General features: G+C 41.8%; 1 protein-coding gene across 1 annotated transcript; it reads right to left on the reverse strand.

The window, feature by feature from the left end:
- Positions 1 to 95: 95 nt before the first annotated feature.
- Positions 96 to 17,072, reverse strand: LOC306714497 (retinal guanylyl cyclase 1-like; the record flags this gene model as incomplete). Its single annotated transcript, XM_079184540.1, has 23 exons — positions 96 to 200; positions 321 to 406; positions 2,369 to 2,454; positions 2,549 to 2,647; positions 2,880 to 3,054; positions 3,234 to 3,302; positions 3,381 to 3,504; positions 4,440 to 4,603; positions 4,747 to 4,895; positions 5,081 to 5,224; positions 6,861 to 7,014; positions 7,751 to 7,927; positions 8,113 to 8,196; positions 8,467 to 8,583; positions 9,723 to 9,807; positions 10,026 to 10,101; positions 10,441 to 10,660; positions 12,967 to 13,116; positions 14,580 to 14,735; positions 15,203 to 15,345; positions 15,448 to 15,603; positions 16,406 to 16,636; positions 16,832 to 17,072. 23 exons carry the CDS (start codon positions 17,070 to 17,072, stop codon positions 113 to 115), a joined length of 3,174 nt encoding a protein of 1,057 aa, XP_079040666.1. The 3' UTR covers positions 96 to 112.
- Between the last annotated feature and the right edge of the window lie 5,624 nt (positions 17,073 to 22,696).

A 22,696-nucleotide genomic window follows, 5' to 3' on the forward strand; every position in this document is an offset into this window, starting at 1 on the left:
GTGTGTGTGTGTGTGTGTGTGTGTGTGTTAATGTATACATTTCTGTCTATGTGTATCCGTGTGTTAATTAATGTATAATAAATATGTGTGTATCTGTGTGCGTACGTTGGCATCATTTCTTCATCTTCTTTTGTCGGTCCAGAAACTTTTGTCTTCTTTCAACTGGAATCTCATCCAGATTGATCCCATGATTACTGGCCCTGAGAGTGAGACAGGTGAGAGAGTGAGACAGGTGAGAGAGAGAGACAGGTAACTGTTTACTTACACAGGTTGTGTGTGTATGTGTGTGTGTGTGTGTGTGTGTGTTTGTGTGTGTTTACCCTCCGGTGAGGTCTGGAGGAACAGGAAGAGGTTTATCAAAACCCTCTCGACCCATCAACCAGTATGTGTCCACTGTGCCCTTCACCTACAAAACATACATTTAGTTTAATCACATTTTAGTGTTACAACAAATAAACACCACCTAACCCAACAAATAAACACCACCTAACCCAACAAATAAACACCACCTAACCCAACAAATAAACACCACCTAACCCAACAAGTAAACATCACCTAACCCAACATATAAACATCACCTAACCCAACAAATAAACACCACCTAACCCAACATATAAACACCACCTAACCCAACAAATAAACACCACCTAACCCAACAAATAAACACCACCTAACCCAACAAATAAACACCACCTAACCCAACAAATAAACACCACCTAACCCAACAAATAAACATCACCTAACCCAACATATAAACATCACCTAACCCAACAAATAAACACCACCTAACCCAACAAATAAACACCACCTAACCCAACAAATAAACATCACCTAACCCAACATATAAACACCACCTAACCCAACATATAAACATCACCTAACCCAACAGATAAATACCACCTAACCCAACATATAAACACCACCTAACCCAACATATAAACACCACCTAACCCAACAAATAAACACCACCTAACCCAACAAATAAACACCACCTAACCCAACATATAAACACCACCTAACCCAACATATAAACACCACCTAACCCAACAAATAAACACCACCTAACCCAACAAATAAACATCACCTAACCCAACAAATAAACACCACCTAACCCAACATATAAACACCACCTAACCCAACAAATAAACACCACCTAACCCAACAAATAAACATCACCTAACCCAACAAATAAACACCACCTAACCCAACAAATAAACACCACCTAACCCAACAAATAAACATCACCTAACCCAACATATAAACACCACCTAACCCAACATATAAACACCACCTAACCCAACAAATAAACATCACCTAACCCAACATATAAACACCACCTAACCCAACATATAAATATCACCTAACCCAACATATAAACACCACCTAACCAAACAAATAAACACCACCTAACCCAACAAATAAACACCACCTAACCCAACATATAAACACCACCTAACCCAACAAATAAACATCACCTAACCCAACATATAAACACCACCTAACCCAACATATAAACATCACCTAACCCAACAAATAAACACCACCTAACCCAACATATAAACACCACCTAACCCAACAAATAAACACCACCTAACCCAACAAATAAACATCACCTAACCCAACAAATAAACACCACCTAACCCAACAAATAAACATCACCTAACCCAACATATAAACACCACCTAAACCAACATATAAACATCACCTAACCCAACATATAAACACCACCTAACCAAACAAATAAACACCACCTAACCCAACAAATAAACACCACCTAACCCAACAAATAAACACCACCTAACCAAACAAATAAACACCACCTAACCCAACAAATAAACATCACCTAACCCAACAAATAAACAACACCTAACCCAACAAATAAACACCACCTAACCCAACAAATAAACAACACCTAACCCAGGACAGCTGATCAGTTGAGAAGCTGAACATCTGATTCTGTATCCTTGTTGTTTTATAAATGTATTCAGGGGGCTGTTAGATTGCTGTTAATACAGCAACATCTAAGGACTGAAGCAGTTTATTTATGTGCATTTTGGAAATGATTACATCATCTTCTTTCAACACATTGTGACTTTTTGAGTGAGGACACTATTTTGCATTGTGTGCTATATAGATAAAATGTAAGTTTAAGCTCCAGTTTGGACTATCAAATCATTTCATGCTCAGTTTCAGGACATTAATCATCTGAGTCCCAAACTTCAGAATTACAAATTTACAATTAAAGGATTTTATAGACAGCAAAGACATTGAAAATAACAAATAAATAATACCTAACATTTACGGTTTTGTACAAGTATCAATGTAATAAAAGGTAACATTTGTGAAACACCTGAGCAGGTGAGTGTACCTGAGCCTTTCTGGTGTCTATGTGGTACCCCACTTTGAGACTGGTCAGGACCTTCACTGTACTCAGACTGATGTGGATCCTGTAGGCTGGAGACCACAAACACAACATGATTACACAATAGTAGTTATTGAAGCTCAGATGTGAACACTTTCATTGATGTTATTGTTTTTTTCTACATACGCAGTCCGCTGGCTTCCATGTGTGACGCCGTAGTCACCGTGTCTCCAAACAGACAATACCTGGGCATCGTGTGACCGACCACACCTGCTACCAACGCACCTGAAGACACACAAGAGAGACACACAAGAGAGACACACAAGAGAGACACACAAGAGAGACACAAGAGAGACACAAGAGAGAGACACGTCATTTATTTTGTCTTCAGCTTTGAGAAACGGAAGCTTTTCATTCACCGTGGCAACAAGCACAAACTCTGAGGTTAGTCTGAGAGGTGGACAGAAGGTTCAGACTGTGTGTGTGTGTGTGTGTGTGTGTGTGTGTGTGTGTGTACCTGAGTGAAGTCCGATGCGTATCTTCACTTTGATCTCAGGCATGTGTTTGATCTTAAAAGCTCCTATCGAGTGCAGGATGTCCAGAGACATGTTGGCCACTTCACCTGCGTGTCGATTCCCATTTCTGTTGGGAACACCTGAAGCCACCATGTAGGCGTCTCCGATAGTTTCTACCTGCAGACACAGAACACAGCAGTTTATTTATACGACATGTTAACGGATGTTCAGTGAATCACTGATGGAGATGTGTGTCACCTTTAAACTCTGCAGTGACTTTTAATAAAACTCAGCTTTAGTCTGATCTGAGAGAAAAAGATGAGTTTATTAATTTAAGCGGCTGCATGTGTTCCTACCTTGTAGACATCATGAGTCGCAATGATTGCATCAAACATGGTGTAGAGGTCATTCAGAAGGTCGACCACCTGTACGTACACACACACACAGTGTTAGCTCTAATGATGTTAACAGAGATAATAAGCAGGTGTTTGAACAGTTCGTACCTCGATGGGTTCACTGAGAGCTGAGATGGTTGTAAATCCAACGATGTCACTAAAGTAAAGAGTGCAGTCTGAATAATGTTCAGGCTGGACCTGCTTCCCTTTCTTCAGAGCCTGAGCCACGGACCTGAAACACACACAATTATTAACGAAGCCTTCACAATAGAAAGCATAGTCCGCCTATCGGCTCTCAGGGATACAAGTAACAGCGTCTCTGCTACATATAATAACCACCAATGATAGGAGAGGCTGGTATGTGACGACCTCAGAAAGGTTGTTGAGGAACGTGTGACAAACAGAATGATCAGCGTAAGACATACAAGACACCTGTCAGCAGGTGACTGTGTGATGTATGTGGTTGTTGCTTGGACCAACATGAGGGGGTCAGTTATAATATAATATATAATATAATATATACTGAGACCCTGACAGTCCCAGAGTCGGACCAGGTTTTGTTGTAGTAAATAAAGCTGCTGGTCTGATGATATTCTCCCTACAGGTGTGCTCTTTTTAAATGATACTTGCTTCCATGAAGTCAAAGTGTTTCCATTAATTAACTGTGTACTCTGATCAGCTCCTGACTGTAACCATGACAACTATCAATGGATGGCTGTGATACTAAAGGAAACTTTTCTCGAAGTGGATTTAAGGACGTTTATTCATCAGACATCATGAGACCCTGTGGAAGTGGAGTTTAGACTTTATATAGATTCCCCAGTGTGGCGCCCCCTGTGGAGGCTTTTATCTTTCTCTGTTGTCTTCGTCCGGTTGGATATCCATGCCTATTACAGACCATAATATCCTGTCATGTCGTCATGGTTAAAGAGGTTTCACCTCCTCATGTGATGTCTGGATGACATTTTTAAATATTCCTGTGTTTTAAACAGGAATGTTTGACAGGTGAGGTGATGATGTCACTGTGATGTCATGTGATTCCAGCTCAGGATGTTCACAGAAGCTTTTTGTTGATAAAACTGTAGTTCTGGATCACAGGTGTTACAGATGGAGAATTATGGGTAATGTAGTGACTATTATTTCAGTTTTACATGAGATGCGTCTTACTTGGGCAGCAGCTGTCCGATCAGCTTGTCTGTCTTGTTTCTCTCGACCTCCAGTTCGTCTGTTCGTTCTCTTATCAGATCCTCCAGGTTCGAACTGTATTGCTCCAACATCCGCAACATTGAGTCGATGATGTTTGCCCTCTTCCCTCTGTTAATGCCCCGAAACTGCAAACACAATACAGCTGTTCTCAGAAACAATCTGAGTAAAACATGTCTGAAGTGCTGAGACTTTAAAACCGAATGAACAGAAGTCAAACATACGGTGACAGTTCCACACATGAGCAAGCAGGTGGCAGCGGTGAGCTCACCAGTTTGAAGATGTCGTCGAAGCTCGGCCTCTTACTCGGATCTTCAGTCCAACATTCGTTCATCAGACCGAGACACTCGGCAGGAGCTTCATCCACTGAAACAAGTGGTCTGCAGAGAGGAGGAGGGTTCTTCAGACGGTCCACTATCTCTGAGAGACAGACAGGTACACAGACAGACAGACAGGTGGTCAGATAGATGGACAGGTGGTCAGATAGATGGACAGGTGGTCAGACAGGTGGTCTGCAGAGAGGAGGAGGGTTCTTCAGATGGTCCATTATCTCTGAGAGACAGACAGGTACACAGACAGGTGGTCAGATATATGTCCTGTCTCACCGTGGGCGGGCATGTCCATCATGGCGTATGGGAGTGTTCGTGAGATCACTTCCTGTATGATGATGGAGAAACTAAAGACATCTCCAGAAAACGAACCTCCTAGCACCGGCTTCCTCAAGAGCTCTGGAGCCGTCCACAGCAGCTCTGAGAGACAGACAGGTAGGGAGACAGACAGGTAGGGAGGCAGACAGGTAGACAGTGTGTCTAAAATCTTTGACAGGATTCTTCATATTATTTATCAAGCAGCATTAACATTGAGTTGTTTCGGTTTGGCATTTCAGACAAACTGTGATTAAAACGAGGGTTACGGATGTAACTACGGTTCTATGAATCCTGGATGACCGTCAGAAGCAGCGCTGAACACTGGATATGTTCCGTCTCGCAGGTCAACTTTTAATATCACGTGTGACCTCGGATGACCCCAGCCGGGTATAAGTTCCGATGTCATCAGGAGTCATCATTTTATTTCATAAGCAGAGGAACTTGGCTGAAGAACCACACGGGGTGGCAACGTTTACTCTGTAGTATCTGGTGAATGTGCTTTGTGTTTTGAACTGAACACCAGTCAGTAAACAGCCTCCACCTGTCCTCATACTGCAGACAGGTAGGTGGTCCTCTGGCATTCAGAATAGTCATTCTGATTGGTTCTATGCAGCCACACAGCAGCGGGTCGGGCCCTCCAGCGGCCAGACCCACAGTTGAAAGCGGCTGGAATCGGGATGCCAAATCCGACCCCCTAGCTAAGACGAGAGGTCCCTCTCCAGGGTGTCCTGCAGTAGAGTATGTGCAACAGGAAGAACCAAGTCCTGGCTGAAATGGGGCCACCAGCAGAAGTCTGTGGCCCTGTTAAAGCACTCTGAGAAGCGTTGGTAAGATCGGAGAAAACCTGACCCAGAGGACTAGTCTCTCCGTCAAGGATAACCAGTGGTGGCAGTGGGTCGACATCTCCGAGGGATCCACCTCAGCCCTGCCGGAGAGACCCAAGATGGTGGGCATCACTTTTGTATGAAGCTGCCACTCACCTGGTGGAGGCTTGTGACGGGAGAGGAAATCTGCAACCTGGTCCCGTTCTCCTGGTAGATACATTACAGCCGGGAGAGTTAAACAGAGCCGCGACTCTGGAGAAACCCTGCCGCACTAGTTGATGTGTTCAGCGCTCTGCTGACTGCTAAGAAAACAGGCAGGGAACAGTCGGTTGTCAATCTAGCAAACACCGAGCGGAGACGCTCTCGCCAGTCAATTACCTCGAGCGAGAGCGCTCTGCCAACCGTGGAAAACGAACAAACAGTAACTACAATGTGATAAAAACAATGTTCACAAGTGAAGATGGTCCATATCACACTGGTGATGACCGAAGATGAGAGCGTCTGCCTGAATGGTGAAACACACCGTCCCCTAAGAGAGACACCTTGTCGCAGCCTTTGGAGGGCGAGAGATCGGCAACTTCGACCGGTGGTCACAAGGCTACAAGCTCCAACAAATTTAGCTTAAGCTAAGGCTAACATGGTAGTTAGCCTGCGTAAGCAAGAAGATGAAAAAGGACTGATCTCAGGGATGACACAGGAACTTATACCCAGCTCGGGTCATCCGAGGTCACATGTGACTTTATTGATATAAAGACTCGACCTGCGTGTGCACGAGACGGAAGATATTCAGTGTTAAGCACTGCCTCTGGCGGTCAGTAAGGAAGAAATAGAACAATTTCATCTGGAAACAAATTTTCAGCTTCATGTTTCAGTTTTCAAAATGATGTTGAGAGAGAACTCTTTAAACTTTTTACCTTGTGGGTCCACAGGAAGGGTGATGTTTTGAGAGTGAAGGATCATGGTAAGTCCATAGTCTGTGATTTTCAGAACGAAACGTCCGTCTACTAAACAGTTTGTGGACTTCAGACGACCGTGACTCAGACCTCGTAGATGAAGGTACTTCATCCCCTGAAACAGGAAGCGATGTTATCATTAAAGTGGCCAAAGACATTCTTAGTCGACTATCACATGCAATTTTGTCAACAGATCTGTACAACTGAGTTTCTCCACAAAGAATCACACAAAAGTACCACTTTAATTATTGTGTTTACCAGAGATTTGTGCATAAATGTCTACATGACAAAAGAAATGTTAGTCAACTAATCAAATTTATACTGAATCATAAAACTTCAAGCCAGACAAAACCAACCAATTAGCTTAACTCCAGCTACCCTTAAGGACATAAAAACCTGGATGACCTGCAACTTCTTGATGTTAAACTCTAACCTCTAAACTGATATTCTACATAAATCAATTATCTAATGATTATATAGTTTGACCAGGATATGTCCTTGAGCTCCAAGATAAAACACATTTCAAGGAATAACCTTTCTTCATCTACATTTAAAGAATCAGGCACATCCTGTCACAAAGTGATGCAGAAAAATGAGTTCGTGCATTTGTTACTTTTAGACTAGATTACTGCAATTCCTTGTTATCAGGCTGCTGATTTAAGTCTCTTAAATCTCTCAAGTTGATTCAGAATGCTGCAGCACGTGTACTAACAAAAACTACGAAAATAGATCATATCACAAGTATTAGTACCAGTACCAGCAGTAGCAGGGACATTAGCAGTAGCAGTAGCAGTAACAGTAGCAGTAACAGTAAGAGTGGTACTATAGTAGTGGAACTATCCAAGCAGCACCTTGATGAGGTCCATTAGCAGGGAGGACTTGAACATCCAGTCCAGCCTCATTTCGCTGTCGGCCAGCAGGTCAGCCAGACTCCCTCGAGGACAGTGTTCAACCACCAGAGCAAAGATTCCCGAGTCCACAAACAAACCCACGTAGAGGTTCATATTCTCATGTCGCATCTCCCTCAACTGGAGAAAGGTGAGATGAAAAATATAACTTTAAAATACATTCAATTACTGTTGAATATCATTATTCAGGTTTTCATGTCACATCTCCCCTAAAATGAAGATCAGACTAAAATACAGTGTTATAGTATTAATACATAATAATAATATGTCTTTACTATGTATCTATTGCGTACGGTTCATCGTACCTGGCTGAACAGACTTTGGGTGTTTTGATTTACAGCTGTTATCGACTTTTCAACGGGAATCTTCTTCAGCCAAACCCAGTCCCCCTGGTAAAAATACAACCAATCAGAGCTCCGAGTCAGTAAGTCAGACAAACAGACAAGTAGAGGTACATGTCGAGGTCAACAGACAGAATGACAGATAGATACAGGTAAACAGACAGGTAGAGGTTAACAGACAGGGGGACAGACAGATTGAGGTAAATAGACAGGTTAACAGACAGGCAGGCAGGCAGGCAGACAGACATACAGATATAGACACAGGTAAACAGACAGGTAGAGGTACAGGTACATAAACAGGTAGATGTACAGGTGTACCTCCAGTATTCCTATGTTGGAGCTCTCAGGTGTTGTCAGGATGTAACTTCGAGCAATCGACCGCAACGGCGTCTTAACTTCCAGTAGACTCCTCATGATAGATTCGTCATTCAGTTTCTACAAAACATCAATATTGTCGACAACAACTCAATCAACACTGTAGACGACAACTCAATCAACACTGTAGACGACAACTCAATCAACACTGTAGACATCAACTCAATCAACACTGTAGACGACAACTCAATCAACACTGTAGACATCAACTCAATCAACACTGTAGACATCAACTCAATCAACACTGTAGATATCAACTCAATCAACACAATAGACATCAACTCAATCAACACTGTAGACGACAACTCAATCAACACTGTAGACATCAACTCAATCAACACTGTAGACGACAACTCAATCAACACTGTAGACATCAACTCAATCAACACTGTAGACATCAACTCAATCAACACTGTAGACATCAACTCAATCAACACTGTAGACGACAACTCAATCAACACTGTAGACATCAACTCAATCAACACTGTAGACGACAACTCAATCAACACTGTAGACATCAACTCAATCAACACTGTAGACATCAACTCAATCAACACTGTAGACATCAACTCAATCAACACTGTAGACGACAACTCAATCAACACTGTAGACATCAACTCAATCAACACTGTAGACGACAACTCAATCAACACTGTAGACATCAACTCAATCAACACTGTAGACATCAACTCAATCAACACAATAGACATCAACTCAATCAACACTGTAGACGACAACTCAATCAACACTGTAGACATCAACTCAATCAACACTGTAGACGACAACTCAATCAACACTGTAGACATCAACTCAATCAACACTGTAGACATCAACTCAATCAACACTGTAGACATCAACTCAATCAACACTGTAGACATCAACTCAATCAACACTGTAGACATCAACTCAATCAACACTGTAGACGACAACTCAATCAACACTGTAGACATCAACTCAATCAACACTGTAGACATCAACTCAATCAACAGTGTTGTCAATGACTAAACTACAACTTCAACAACAACTAAATCACAAATAACGTCTCAAATATAGCAACAACAAAAATGTGTGTAACCAGAAAGTACTAGAACCAGTAGCATTCCTTAGGTTAAATACTTGTACTCCAGTGTGAAAAGTACTAGTATCAGTAGCAGTATAAAAAGTACCTTCATGTTACTTTAGAGAAGTAAACTGTTTACCTTCCTGCTGACTAGAGTATCGATGAAGACGATGTCATCCAGAGTCAGGAGGATTTTGGCGATGTTCGCTGTTTTCTTGTACTTCCTGTACACACGTCATTATTAGTAGCAGCAGTATTATCATCGTCATCATCGTTATTATTATCATCATCATCATCGTTATTATTATCATCATCATCGTCATCATTGTTATTATTATCAGCCCTGATCAGATTTACACTTAAAAGATAATTTTAACAATTTATGGTGGTCAAGTACAGACTGACTGTGTGTGTGTGTGTGTGTGTGTGTGTGTGTGTTTACCTGATCAAGTAGATTAAAGCTCCAGTCATACCGCAGATTAACAAGAAGACAAAGAACATTTTCACGGAGTCTAAACCTGCAGAGAAACACAGAAAATTAAGTTTCACGTCCTGCTGAGCAACAAAACCACACTACATAGTGAAGGAGCTCAGACTTTTAGTCTTTTAGCTTTCCCAGCGCACATGAACACACCATCACAGACACAGCTGATAAGAGTACATGTTATACAAACTTCCCACGCTCCCTGTAGGCCGGTGAACACACCCTACTGCAGGCCTCCTCTGGACTGAATCTAGGATAGACAAACTTCCCACCCTCCCTGTAGGCCAGTAAACACACCCCCACTGCAGGCCTCCTCTGGACTGAATCTAGGATAGACAAACTTCCCACCCTCCCTGTAGGCCAGTAAACACACCCCCACTGCAGGCCTCGTCTGGACTGAACCAACAGAAGCTGGCGGTGGGGGGTTTTCCTCCAGGGAAGGTAAAGGAGCGACTCAGCGGTCTCAGACCTCCGACCGTCCCGTCTGTGTGTGTCGGAGCGAGCGAGTGTGTCGGCACGAGTCGGTCGCCGTCGCTGTCCAACACCACGTACCCGGCCACTAGGCCACGCCCCTCTCTACCTCCAGACAACACCTGAGGAAGAAGAAGAAGAGAGGAAGTGATGACATCATCATCCTCTTCATCGTCATCATCAGTGGTTTATCATGTGACTGATGCTGTAACTTAACTGAAACCTAAAAACAGGAGGAGAGGATGTCTGCAGGAACTTCATATATTTCAGAGACCAAACGGATAATACATTTGACACAATTGCACCAAATTTAGCCGTAATGGTATAAGAAGAAATATTCTCACATCTCCTCAATGATCAGAATCAGAACCGCGTTATTGCCAAAGTATGATGCACATACAAGGAATTTTACTAGATGATGCACCAAGCTGCTCTTTTTGATGAGTGGAACCAAATACACAAACGATGTAAAGGACCAAAAATAAAAGTTAAATAAGGATTTGGAACTCTCAGACCTTCTGATCCCTCTTCTCTCTGTATGCTGCTGCACTTATAATAATAATAATAATAATAATAATAATAATAGTAATTCAAATAAATCTAGAGGTACTTTTCTGGAGCATTTCTGCAGATTGAGTCCATCTCTATAAATCAGAAGAAATTGTTTTCAAAGCCGTCTTGTGATTATCTGACACACAGATATCTAAAATGTTAAATTACAGAAAGATGAAGAGCCTTTAACAGAGTTGCTGGCAGCCGGTCTGTACGGTGCAAAAAGTGACACAAAGCACCGACAATACAGCTTTGAGATGTGAGTGAGACAGAACCATCAACCGCACATCACTATTCCACTGAACTTTATGTGCACAGTGAGATGTGACTCATGACCACACGATCATAGTTTACAAAAATCCATTCATACTCCAGATAACGCAGACCGAGACCCATTCATAGGGGTTAGGAGTTAGGAGTTAGGGTTTGTCAGTGTTAGTTAGGAGTTAGGAGTTAGGGTTTGTCAGTGTTAGTTAGGAGTTAGGAGTTAGGGTTTGTCAGTGTTGGTTAGGAGTTAGGAGTTAGGGTTTGTCAGTGTTGGTTAGGGGTTAGGAGTTAGGGTTTGTCAGTGTTGGTTAGGGGTTAGGAGTTAGGGTTTGTCAGTGTTGGTTAGGGGTTAGGAGTTAGGGTTTGTCAGTGTTGGTTAGGGGTTAGGAGTTAGGGTTTGTCAGTGTTGGTTAGGAGTTAGGAGTTAGGGTTTGTCAGTGTTGGTTAGGGGTTAGGAGTTAGGGTTTGTCAGTGTTGGTTAGGGGTTAGGAGTTAGGGTTTGTCAGTGTTGGTTAGGAGTTAGGGGTTAGGAGTTAGGGTTTGTCAGTGTTGGTTAGGGGTTAGGAGTTAGGGTTTGTCAGTGTTGGGTTAGGAGTTAGGGGTTAGGAGTTAGGGTTTGTCAGTGTTGGGTTAGGAGTTAGGGGTTAGGAGTTAGGGTTTGTCAGTGTTGGTTAGGGGTTAGGAGTTAGGAGTGAGGGTTTGTCAGTGTTGGTGGAGACATCGCAGCAGCTCGGACACTTTACTGATGAAACATCATCATCAGAAACGTTTTGTCTCGTCTTCTGTTCTTTCTCTCTTCAGCAGACAAATCAAATCATTTCAAACTTATATTTGAAGTTTCTCCTCAAACATTTTTCTCATTTGGTCTGTCTGAATATAACTGTCTTCACCTTTTTTTCCAAACACTCAATTTTAGTGCATTTCAATGGAATTGTGTTGCTAAGCAACATCTTGTCAGCTGATGTCATTCACATACACAAATAGCAATAATAATAAATGCTTATTTTGGTCTCTATATTAGAAGTTGCAACATCACAAGCAGCTCATTTGAAGACAGTTTCTAAATATTTTTCTTGATACTTTCACAGTATTTATATCTCACCCAGACCTGCTTTTAATAAGAAATAAGAAAGAAAACCTCACTTTTTAAATACAGACTTTTAAATGAACACTCTGCCATAGGTTAGGGTTCAGGTTCAGCTCTCAGACCTTTGACTCCGCCCACTCCACAAGTTGGAGTCGTCTGGCATCGTGACATGAAACAGCGTTTTTTTCGATTAAAAAGTAATCTGCAAATAATCAAGCAATTGTCCAATAAGCACCAGAGGGGACAGGCAGGAGTCTCACCAACAACAATGGAGTCACTGATGAAGCTGTCCAGGCTGTTCTGAATGAATTCAAAGAACCAAAACAACACTTTGCTCTGAAGTGTGAAACATTTGTTATTTTCCTGTCGTTCTACGAGACGCCGGTTGAGACTCTTCAGCTTCTGCTCCTCTCGACATTTTGTTATTCTTTTATTATCTTCTTTAAGTTTCAGGTCACCTACATTCAGTGAATAAGTGTAAACGCTAATATTATTTTTCTTAAATGTTACAATGTTTCTGACCTGATTGAAGCCCTGGAAATCAAAGCCTCCATCTGATTGGACGATCTGATTGCCCGTCACCCAGTGCCCGCCCCCTGCCTGACGACGCTCCTCCACCGCCTTAGCAACGAAGTAAACCATGTTAAAGATGGTGCCGAAGATCGGAGACACCTGCCGACAGAACACAGGACATCAACGGGTTTACTTACTGTCATGGGGGTTATTATGCTGTATATGTTGTATTGATGTTGTTGTGTAGTAGTAGTAGTAGTAGTTAGTGTAGTAGTAGTTAGTGTAGTAGTAGTTAGTGTGTAGTAGTAGTTAGTGTGTAGTAGTTAGTGTGTAGTAGTAGTTTGTGTGTAGTAGTAGTTAGTGTGTAGTAGTAGTTAGTGTGTAGTAGTAGTTAGTGTGTAGTAGTAGTTAGTAGTGTAGTAGTAGTAGAGTGTAGTAGTAGTTAGTGTAGTAGTAGTAGTTAGTAGTGTAGTAGTTAGTGTGCAGTAGTAGTTAGTGTGTAGTAGTAGTTAGTAGTGTAGTAGTTAGTGTGTAGTAGTAGTAGTAGTTTGTGTAGTAGTAGTAAGTGTAGTAGTAGTTTGTGTGTAGTAGTTTGTGTGTAGTAGTAGTTAGTGTGTAGTAGTTAGTGTAGTAGCAGTTAGTGTGTAGTAGTAGTTAGAGTGTAGTAGTAGTTCGTGTGTAGTAGCAGTTAGAGTGTAGTAGTAGTTTGTGTGTAGTAGTAGTTAGTGTGTAGTAGTAGTTAGTGTGTAGTAGTTAGTGTGTAGTAGTAGTTAGTGTGTAGTAGTAGTTAGTGTGTAGTAGTAGTTAGTAGTGTAGTAGTAGTTAGTGTGTAGTAGTAGTTAGTGTAGTAGTAGTAGTTAGTAGTGTAGTAGTTAGTGTGCAGTAGTAGTTAGTGTAGTAGTAGTAGTTAGTAGTGTAGTAGTTAGTGTGCAGTAGTAGTTAGTGTGTAGTAGTAGTTAGTAGTGTAGTAGTTAGTGTGTAGTAGTAGTAGTAGTTTGTGTAGTAGTAGTAAGTGTAGTAGTAGTTTGTGTGTAGTAGTTTGTGTGTAGTAGTAGTTAGTGTGTAGTAGTTAGTGTGTAGTAGTAGTTCGTGTGTAGTAGCAGTTAGAGTGTAGTAGTAGTTTGTGTGTAGTAGTAGTTAGTGTGTAGTAGTAGTTAGTGTGTAGTAGTTAGTGTGTAGTAGTAGTTAGTGTGTAGTAGTAGTTAGTGTGTAGTAGTAGTTAGTAGTGTAGTAGTAGTTAGTGTGTAGTAGTAGTTAGTAGTGTAGTAGTAGTTAGTGTGTAGTAGTAGTTAGTGTGTAGTAGTAGTTAGTAGTGTAGTAGTAGTTAGTGTGTAGTAGTAGTTAGTGTGTAGTAGTTAGTGTGTAGTAGTAGTTAGTGTGTAGTAGTAGTTAGTAGTGTAGTAGTAGTTAGTGTGTAGTAGTTAGTGTGTAGTAGTAGTTAGTGTGTAGTAGTAGTTCGTGTGTAGTAGTAGTTCGTGTGTAGTAGTAGTTAGTGTGTAGTAGTTAGTGTGTAGTAGTAGTTAGTGTGTAGTAGTAGTTAGTAGTGTAGTAGTAGTAGAGTGTAGCAGTAGTTTGTGTAGTAGTAGTAGTTAGTACTGTAGTAGTATTCTTTGTGTACTTACCTCAGTAGCAGTCACAGCGGAGCGGATCTCTCGGTTGATCTGAGCCTGACGGAAAGCTTCGTAGAAACTCTGGTCTGACGCCATGGTAACAGTCAGAACGGAGCTGTAGGCGTGACGAAGCTGCGTGCTATTGGTCAGCTGAGGGAACGCTGTGTCCTGATTGGACAGAGGAGAAAACCAGGAAACAAAAACTAAATTCAGCTTCAAATTAAGTTTATTCAGAAAGAAATTCACTGTTTGAGAATTAATAATCAAAATAGTCATATTGTCTTTCCATGGAAACACGTGGGGTCTGACTAATAAGAGGAAAACAATCAATCAGTCAGTAATGAAACGTTTATTAATGACCAAACTGAATAAATACCACACATATAAAAAACTAACTGCATTGCTGGCTCAACCTTGTTGCTCAACCTCTCTCTCTCTCTATATATATATATATATATATATATAGCCAGGTGTGCCGTCATGATGATTCGTTCTAAATGTTGAATTGATGATTCAGATTGCTTCGTCTGAACTACTTGTTGTATAATTGTATATAACCTATAGTTACATTGCGTATTATCAGTATTGATGACGTCATTGATTGATCAGATTGGATTTAAAGTGATTTAAACTACCTGGTACGGCATGGCGTACAGCAGGGCGTCGTAAGGAATGAACACGTAACCATCGGAAACCATCCCCATGTCCAGAGCAGCCAATAGGAGCTCTCTCTGATCCTCTCCACCAATCAGGACGGAGCTCATGCACATTATCACCACTGAAAAATAAAGATTAATGGATTATAAATAATATAATTAAACCATTTGGACTCTACTGTGTTAAATATGTTTTAAAAAGTTTTAAACATTTAAACTCTGACCTTTGACCTTGTCGGCCTCTCTGATCGATTTGAGGGCCTCCCGGGGTCCGCCCTTGTTCTTTGTTTCCATGGTGACCACCGGACCAATGGGCAGGCCCAGAGCCCTCAGCGCCGAGGCCACTTCCTGTCCGGTGCTCTCCCATAGGTCAGATGGTGCTGATGACCAAACAGGAAGAAGAAAGACAAAGTAAGAAGCCCTGCAGTGACTTAATCTCTTCATGTTAGTGACATCACCTCTTCATGTAAGTGACATCACCTCTTCATGTTAGAATAAACTCTACAGTGATATCATCTCTTCATGTTAGAATACACTCTACAGTGACATCATCTCTTCCTGTTAGAATACACTCTACAGTGACATCATCTCTTCCTGTTAGAATAAACTCTACAGTGACATCATCTCTTCGTGTTAGAATAAACTCTACAGTGACATCATCTCTTCATGTTAGAATAAACTCTACAGTGACATCATCTCTTCCTGTTAGAATAAACTCTACAGTGACATCATCTCTTCCTGTTAGAATAAACTCTACAGTGACATCATCTCTTCGTGTTAGAATAAACTCTACAGTGACATCATCTCTTCGTGTTAGAATAAACTCTACAGTGACATCATCTCTTCGTGTTAGAATAAACTCTATAGTGACATCATCTCTTCATGTTAGAATAAACTCTACAGTGACATCATCTCTTCGTGTTAGAATAAACTCTATAGTGACATCATCTCTTCATGTTAGAATAAACTCTACAGTGACATCTCTTCATGTTAGAATACACTCTACAGTGACATCATCTCTTCATGTTAGAATACACTCTACAGTGACATCATCTCTTCCTGTTAGAATACACTCTACAGTGACATCATCTCTTCATGTTAGAATACACTCTACACTGTAGAGTGTATTCTAACAGTGACATCATCTCTTCATGTTAGAATACAGCTGCGCCACACACTCACCTGAGATGACGGCTACGTGAGCCCAGCGGAAGAATCTGAGCACAGTGAACAGGACTCTGCTGGGAGGAGTGACGGGGGACAGGTTTGGCCAATCAGCATCCAGACAGCCTGGAGAGGCAAGCCCCGCCTCCCAGTGCTGAGCCAATAATGAGGCAGCATGACAGAGGGCAGGGTTAAAGAGTCCAATGTAGGCGTGGCCATAACCCTCCATGTCCCCAAGTTCTGTCAGAGCTGTAATAAAGCAAAGAAGAAGAAGTCACAGGTGATGGTAAAACCTTTAATGAGACGACCAGGAATCAGTGGAATAAATGTGAATGTTTCTTACTTGAATCCACATGTTTTATATCACAATCTAATAATACAATTTCATGTCAACTTTCTGCTCATGATTGAATTGATGAACTCTTTGTTGATTGGTTAGCGAACCTTTGGAGGCGGAGCAGTCCTCATCCAGCAGCTTGATGTCGTACCAGTATCCTCTGCTCAGACTGATGTCGCTCCGTAAACGTGACAACGCCAGGTTAGCCGCCGCGGTCGGCATCGCCCGGGAGAACATGGGGTCACATGACCACGGACCTATCAGGGCCAGCTTAAAGGTTGCTGTCCAGATTTCAGGAATGCAGAGTAACCACAGCCACGCCCCTAGCAACCACCTGGGAAGCTGCATCCTGGATTTTAGAAAATAAATAACACCAAAAGAGTTCAATTCAGTTCAGAGTGGGAAATAAAAATGATTCAGTTCAAAAAGAGCTGCTTCTAGCATGAAAATGGCTCAAAGTGGTTTGTTTAGATGACATCAGAAGTGACTGAGTGACTGAGTGACATTCAGAAACACAAACTGTATTTTTGTAAACAGTGTGAGACAGTTTGTCTTTCTGTCTCGTCTCAAACTGACCAATCACAGCGTGTGAACCCAGCTGACTGCTGTGACCACTCACCTCTAAATCTTCACGATAATGCTGACTGACATTATTAGCTAATGCTAAGTGCTAAGAACACTAAGTATAGCAACGTTGCTAACGCTCTTAACACAAGCTGAGAGGGAGGAAACGACATATCACCACCATTCAAAATGTTATCAACCTGGTGACATCACTCCTACCTGATGACATCACCCAGCTATGTGATGACATCTTCAGAGTTTCAGAGTTTTAAGTCTCACCCGGTCATTCATGTAATTCATAATCTGATTGTAGATATGAAACAATTATTTTGGTCAATATTGAGATCACAATTATTTAAATGCAACAATCCGGTTCCAGATCCAGAGACTCAATCCATGCAGAGCTTTGACAGATGGACAGTTACTCCATTAATCCAGCAAGGGGGCAAAAAACTCAGTACAGTCAGGTACAGGTGTGTTAAATGATGATGTCACAGTACAGTAAGGTACAGGTGTGTTAAATGATGATGTCACAGTAGAGTCAGGTACAGGTGTGTTAAATGATGATGTCACAGTAGAGTCAGGTACAGGTGTGTTAGATAATGATGTCACAATACAGTATTTAGGGTTAGGGTTACGCAAGTACTCGGCCTTCTTGGAGTCCCTGGGTGGCATTCTGGAAAGGCATCGCCAGGGACACTACAGTTCTTATCTGGGACTTCAACGCTCATGAGGAACAATGGAGGAACCTGGAGGAACCTGGAGGAACCTGGAGGAACCTGGAGGGGGTGATGGTGACGGGAGGAACAGCCTGACTGACCTGAACCATAACGGTGCCTTGTTGATGGACTTCACTGGATTCACACTAAAGTGAGTCCGTACACATGATTATTCAAGTTCGGCTACGGTGAACTTGGTGAAGATGAAGATGTGGTGAAGATGAAGATGATGTGAAGATGAAGATGTGGTGAAGATGAAGATGTGGTGAAGATGAAGATGATGTGAAGATGAAGATGTGGTGAAGATGAAGATGTGGTGAAGATGAAGATGATGTGAAGATAAAGATGTGGTGAAGATGAAGATGTGATGAAGATGTGGTGAAGATGAAGATGATGTGAAGATAAAGATGTGGTGAAGATGAAGATGATGTGAAGATAAAGATGTGGTGAAGATGAAGATGATGTGAAGATAAAGATGTGGTGAAGATGAAGATGTGGTGAAGATGAAGATGATGTGAAGATAAAGATGTGGTGAAGATGAAGATGTGGTGAAGATGAAGATGATGTGAAGATAAAGATGTGGTGAAGATGAAGATGTGATGAAGATGTGGTGAAGATGAAGATGATGTGAAGATAAAGATGTGGTGAAGATGAAGATGATGTGAAGATAAAGATGTGGTGAAGATGAAGATGTGATGAAGATGAGGTGAAGATGAAGATGAAGATGAGGTGATGATGAAGAGTTTTCAGTGTCTATGTATCTGATGTCCTCATCAAATAAATAAAAACACAAATGAAGCTGCTCTGAAATTCTTTCTGCCGTTGGATGTTTTCCTGGATTTCTACCAATAATCATCGTTTGAACATCTCCACAGCCACATGTCGGTAGTACGACTCTCTCCTCTGCACTGATGAAATATGTGGACGCACGTTATGCTGCCGAGATGCTGGAAATAAGAGATGCCTCTCTCCGTACTGGTACGCACATTCTCCCGTTTTTATAGTTCAGAACTTTTGCGTTCGGCTCTTTAACGTTTTCAGACGTACGACTGCAGGTCTGATGAAGCGACCACAAAGTTGAGCTACGATCTTTGTTCTCTGGTGTTCTGGTCTCTAGCACACGTCTGAACCTGTAACCAAACATGGTGTGTGTTACAGCCACACAAGTCCAACAACAAGGCACCACTATGGTTCAGATCAGGCTCAGCTCCTCCAGGGTTCTCCAGTAGAAGAGTCCCCAAGCAGAGACTTAGGGAAAGCCGGGTACGTTTCAGAGTACACCTTCAGCACATTATATATTATAATATAAATATTCAGTAAACGACGTGTTTTCTCTTCAGATAAAACCGTGCTCATCAGATTTCATCGTTAAATAGTTTCAAAGTGAAATCAGAGCTGAGGAGCTTCAGTTGACACCACACACACACACACACACACACACACACACACACACACACACACACACACACACACACACACAAGCTGTAAATTCAATTTGTCAGAACAAAACTGCAGCTGCTTGATTGGCTGATTTAAAACAACTTTCTCATTCTGTCACTTTAAGTCTCATCATATCATTAGAGAAGACATTTTTCATTTCATTAGATAAAACCTGAGTATTTCTAACTTGTTTAGTGGGCGCTGGATAAAGCACCTGTAGGTATAAAACTACATCCAACGTAATAACTAATAATCTAAGTTAATATGTTGAAGCTACACAACCTTCACGTCACACATTTAAACATCTCAGAACATTTACATGAAAGCACCAACAGACCAACTATCACTAACACTCAGTTTACCTTTGACTCAAAGATTCATCGGTCCAAACAAAACCTTTTTCAATCGATAAAGAAAAATTCCTTCAGAAGAACAAATGAACGCTGAGCTGCAGAAAGAGCTGATGTCAGGTCGAATGAGAGAGAGACATCAGAGGCTTTGGTTTAATCCTGTTTAGAGTTCAGGAGGAAGTTTGGCTTCAGTTAAGTCTGTAATGAGAGGATGACTGTGTGTGTGTGTGTGTGTGTGTGTGAAGGTCTGACCTTCTTACCTGTTGAATCTCTCTGAGGTCATTACCTCAAACTTAATGTTTCCTGACTGATGACGTCATCAACTTCTCTCCGTGTCACAGGGGGAGACGGTCTACCTGTGGACAGGTGAGTGTTCAACCTTCAGTAAAACAAATCAGAAATGTTGCATCAGTCAGCGTTCTGCAGCGTTTGAGGCATAAAACGGTAGATGTGACATCATAACTGACAGAACCACCATCTTACCCGATGTTTACAATCGCCTCTGATGAGCAACAACACGTTCAGCAACACGTTCAGCAACACGTTCAGCAACTTGTTCAGCAACACGTTCAGCAACACGTTCAGCAACATGTTCAGCAACTCATTGCTTCACCAACAGGACGAAGAGCTGTGGGTCAACTAGAACTACCAGGTGCAGAACTGGGTAACGTCACCATTAGCTGCCAGTTCTAAGTTGTTATTGATTGCTAGCGCTCACCAGTGTTGATCTGTTAGCTAAAGAGATTCTAACCAGCAAGCATCGTGTCAATGAGAGCTTCGTGACAAAGTTGCTAATATTACATTTGGCTGCGAAGCAGCTGAGTTCATGCCAATCAAGAGAAAAGTAAACAAAACATGTCGACTAAATCACGTTTCATAACCTCTGAAGACGCATTCAGACGTCAGCGTTAAAGAAAAGTGAAGCCCAAGATTCAAGACGACACCAACGTGAACCACGTCATGCAGAGCAACACGGAACCACCACCGAGAGGTTCTAGAGTTCTAGAGGGTTATAGAGTTCTACACCGTTTCAGAGTTCTACAGTGATGCAGGGTTCTGCTGTGTTTTAGGGTTCTAGTGTCGCAGTGTTCTGCTGTGTTTTAAGGTTCTGCAGTGTCTCAGGGTTCTGCTGTGTTTTAGGGTTCTGCAGTGTTTTAAGGTTCTGCAGTGTCTCAGGGTTCTGCTGTGTTTTAGGGTTCTGCAGTGTTTTAGGGTTCTGCAGTGTTTTAGGGTTCTGCAGTGTTTTAGGGTTCTGCAGTGTTTTAGGGTTCTGCAGCGTTGCAGAGTTCTAGTGCTGCAGAGTGTGCTTGTCTGTTGGTGGAGGCTGATCTGTTAATCCTGATCTGGATTAGGTCCATCCTCTGAGATCACAGCTCCCAGCTGGTCTGGGGCCAGGAATAGAGGCAAGATTAGACCTGAAGAAGAGCCTGAATGGGTCTGAATACTGGGACGCTGCCAGCTGGGTCAAAGTGCTGTTCAGATGGATATGTAATGAGTCATTCAGCTCAACGGCACTCTGACCGCTCAGAACCTAAGAACACACACAGTATGTTCATCTTTTAGTTGGAGGTCATTTGTTTGGTTTCTACTAAGAGATCACATGAAGTGTATTTCAGTGTAACGTGTTCTGTTGAATCCGTGTTGAGTAAAAAGTGATTATGAAGGCAAATCACCGTCAAATCCCCAGACAGCAAATGAGATCCACGCGCTCGAAAATCAAACAGCCGCGTATTTTACTTTGACGAGCACTTTTACATCACTCCACGAGCAAACGTCCCTCCAGAAGCTTAAACCTGCTCGCTCTCGAGTCTTTTTCCTTGTTGACAGTAAGTGGGCGGAGCCAGTCTCCATTGTGTCTGATTGGTCACAATGCTCTCGTCTTTGGATAAACCGGATATCTCTGACGCTGACGGTCTGTTAGAGGTGATCAATCCTCTAAACACGACTCCACTACATCTCAGCATGTTCTACATTTGTCTCACAGCTGTAAACCTTTCAGACTGTTGAGGCCGATGAAATACAAATGATGTTAATCGCGTTTTAAATACAATAATACAAAATGTGTTAAAGTCAAGTTGCTCAGATTGCTTTGAATTCACTCATCGTTCTATCAGACGATGTGTTTGATAGTCAAACTGTGACAAACAGATCAAAGACACTCTTTGATCTTTGATGAAAACATGATGCGATCATATTTAATCATACTGTTGTGTTTACAGAGGAGATATAATGTAGTTTTATAGAATATGAGCAACAATCTGGACCTGCTCAAAGATCTGGAGCCCAGATTAGGGACCACTGTTTGTATATTAACTGTTAAATCACTGACAAGTAGTTAGTGGATGAAACAGTTCAGATCCTCAGTAAACGTACTAACACCTACTGATGAAACAATAATCCACTACGAGTCAAATACCTGCATTCAAACCTTAGTCAAGAATGTTATTATCAGCTAAATGTTCTTTAAGTGCAGAAAGTAAAAGTACCCGAGCAGTGAAATCTACATTATTTGCTCCTGAGCTGTAGCACAATCTGAACATCTCCCCCTGACGTCTGCGTCAGAGATATCCGGTTCATCCAAAGACGAGCATTGTGACCAATCAGATGTAGAGATACGATGGAGACTGGCTCCGCCCACTTACTGCCAAAAAGAAAAAGTACTCGAGAGCGAACAGGTTTAAGCTTCTTGAGGGAATTTAGCTCGTGGAGTGATGTGAAAGCGCTCGTCAAAGTAAAACACGCGGCTGTTTGATCTTCGTGTGCGTTGATCTCTTTTGAGTGATTTGCCTTCATCAACCTTTTCAGCCTCCAGAGGGCAGAAACAGAATTTAACACTTAATATAAAATACATTACTTTGTATTTTCCATTGTCTCACATCACTGAAATATTTCATAAGAT

This window comes from Pholis gunnellus (genome assembly GCF_910591455.1).
Source record: "Pholis gunnellus genome assembly, chromosome: 23".
Classification (NCBI taxonomy): domain Eukaryota; kingdom Metazoa; phylum Chordata; class Actinopteri; order Perciformes; family Pholidae; genus Pholis; species Pholis gunnellus.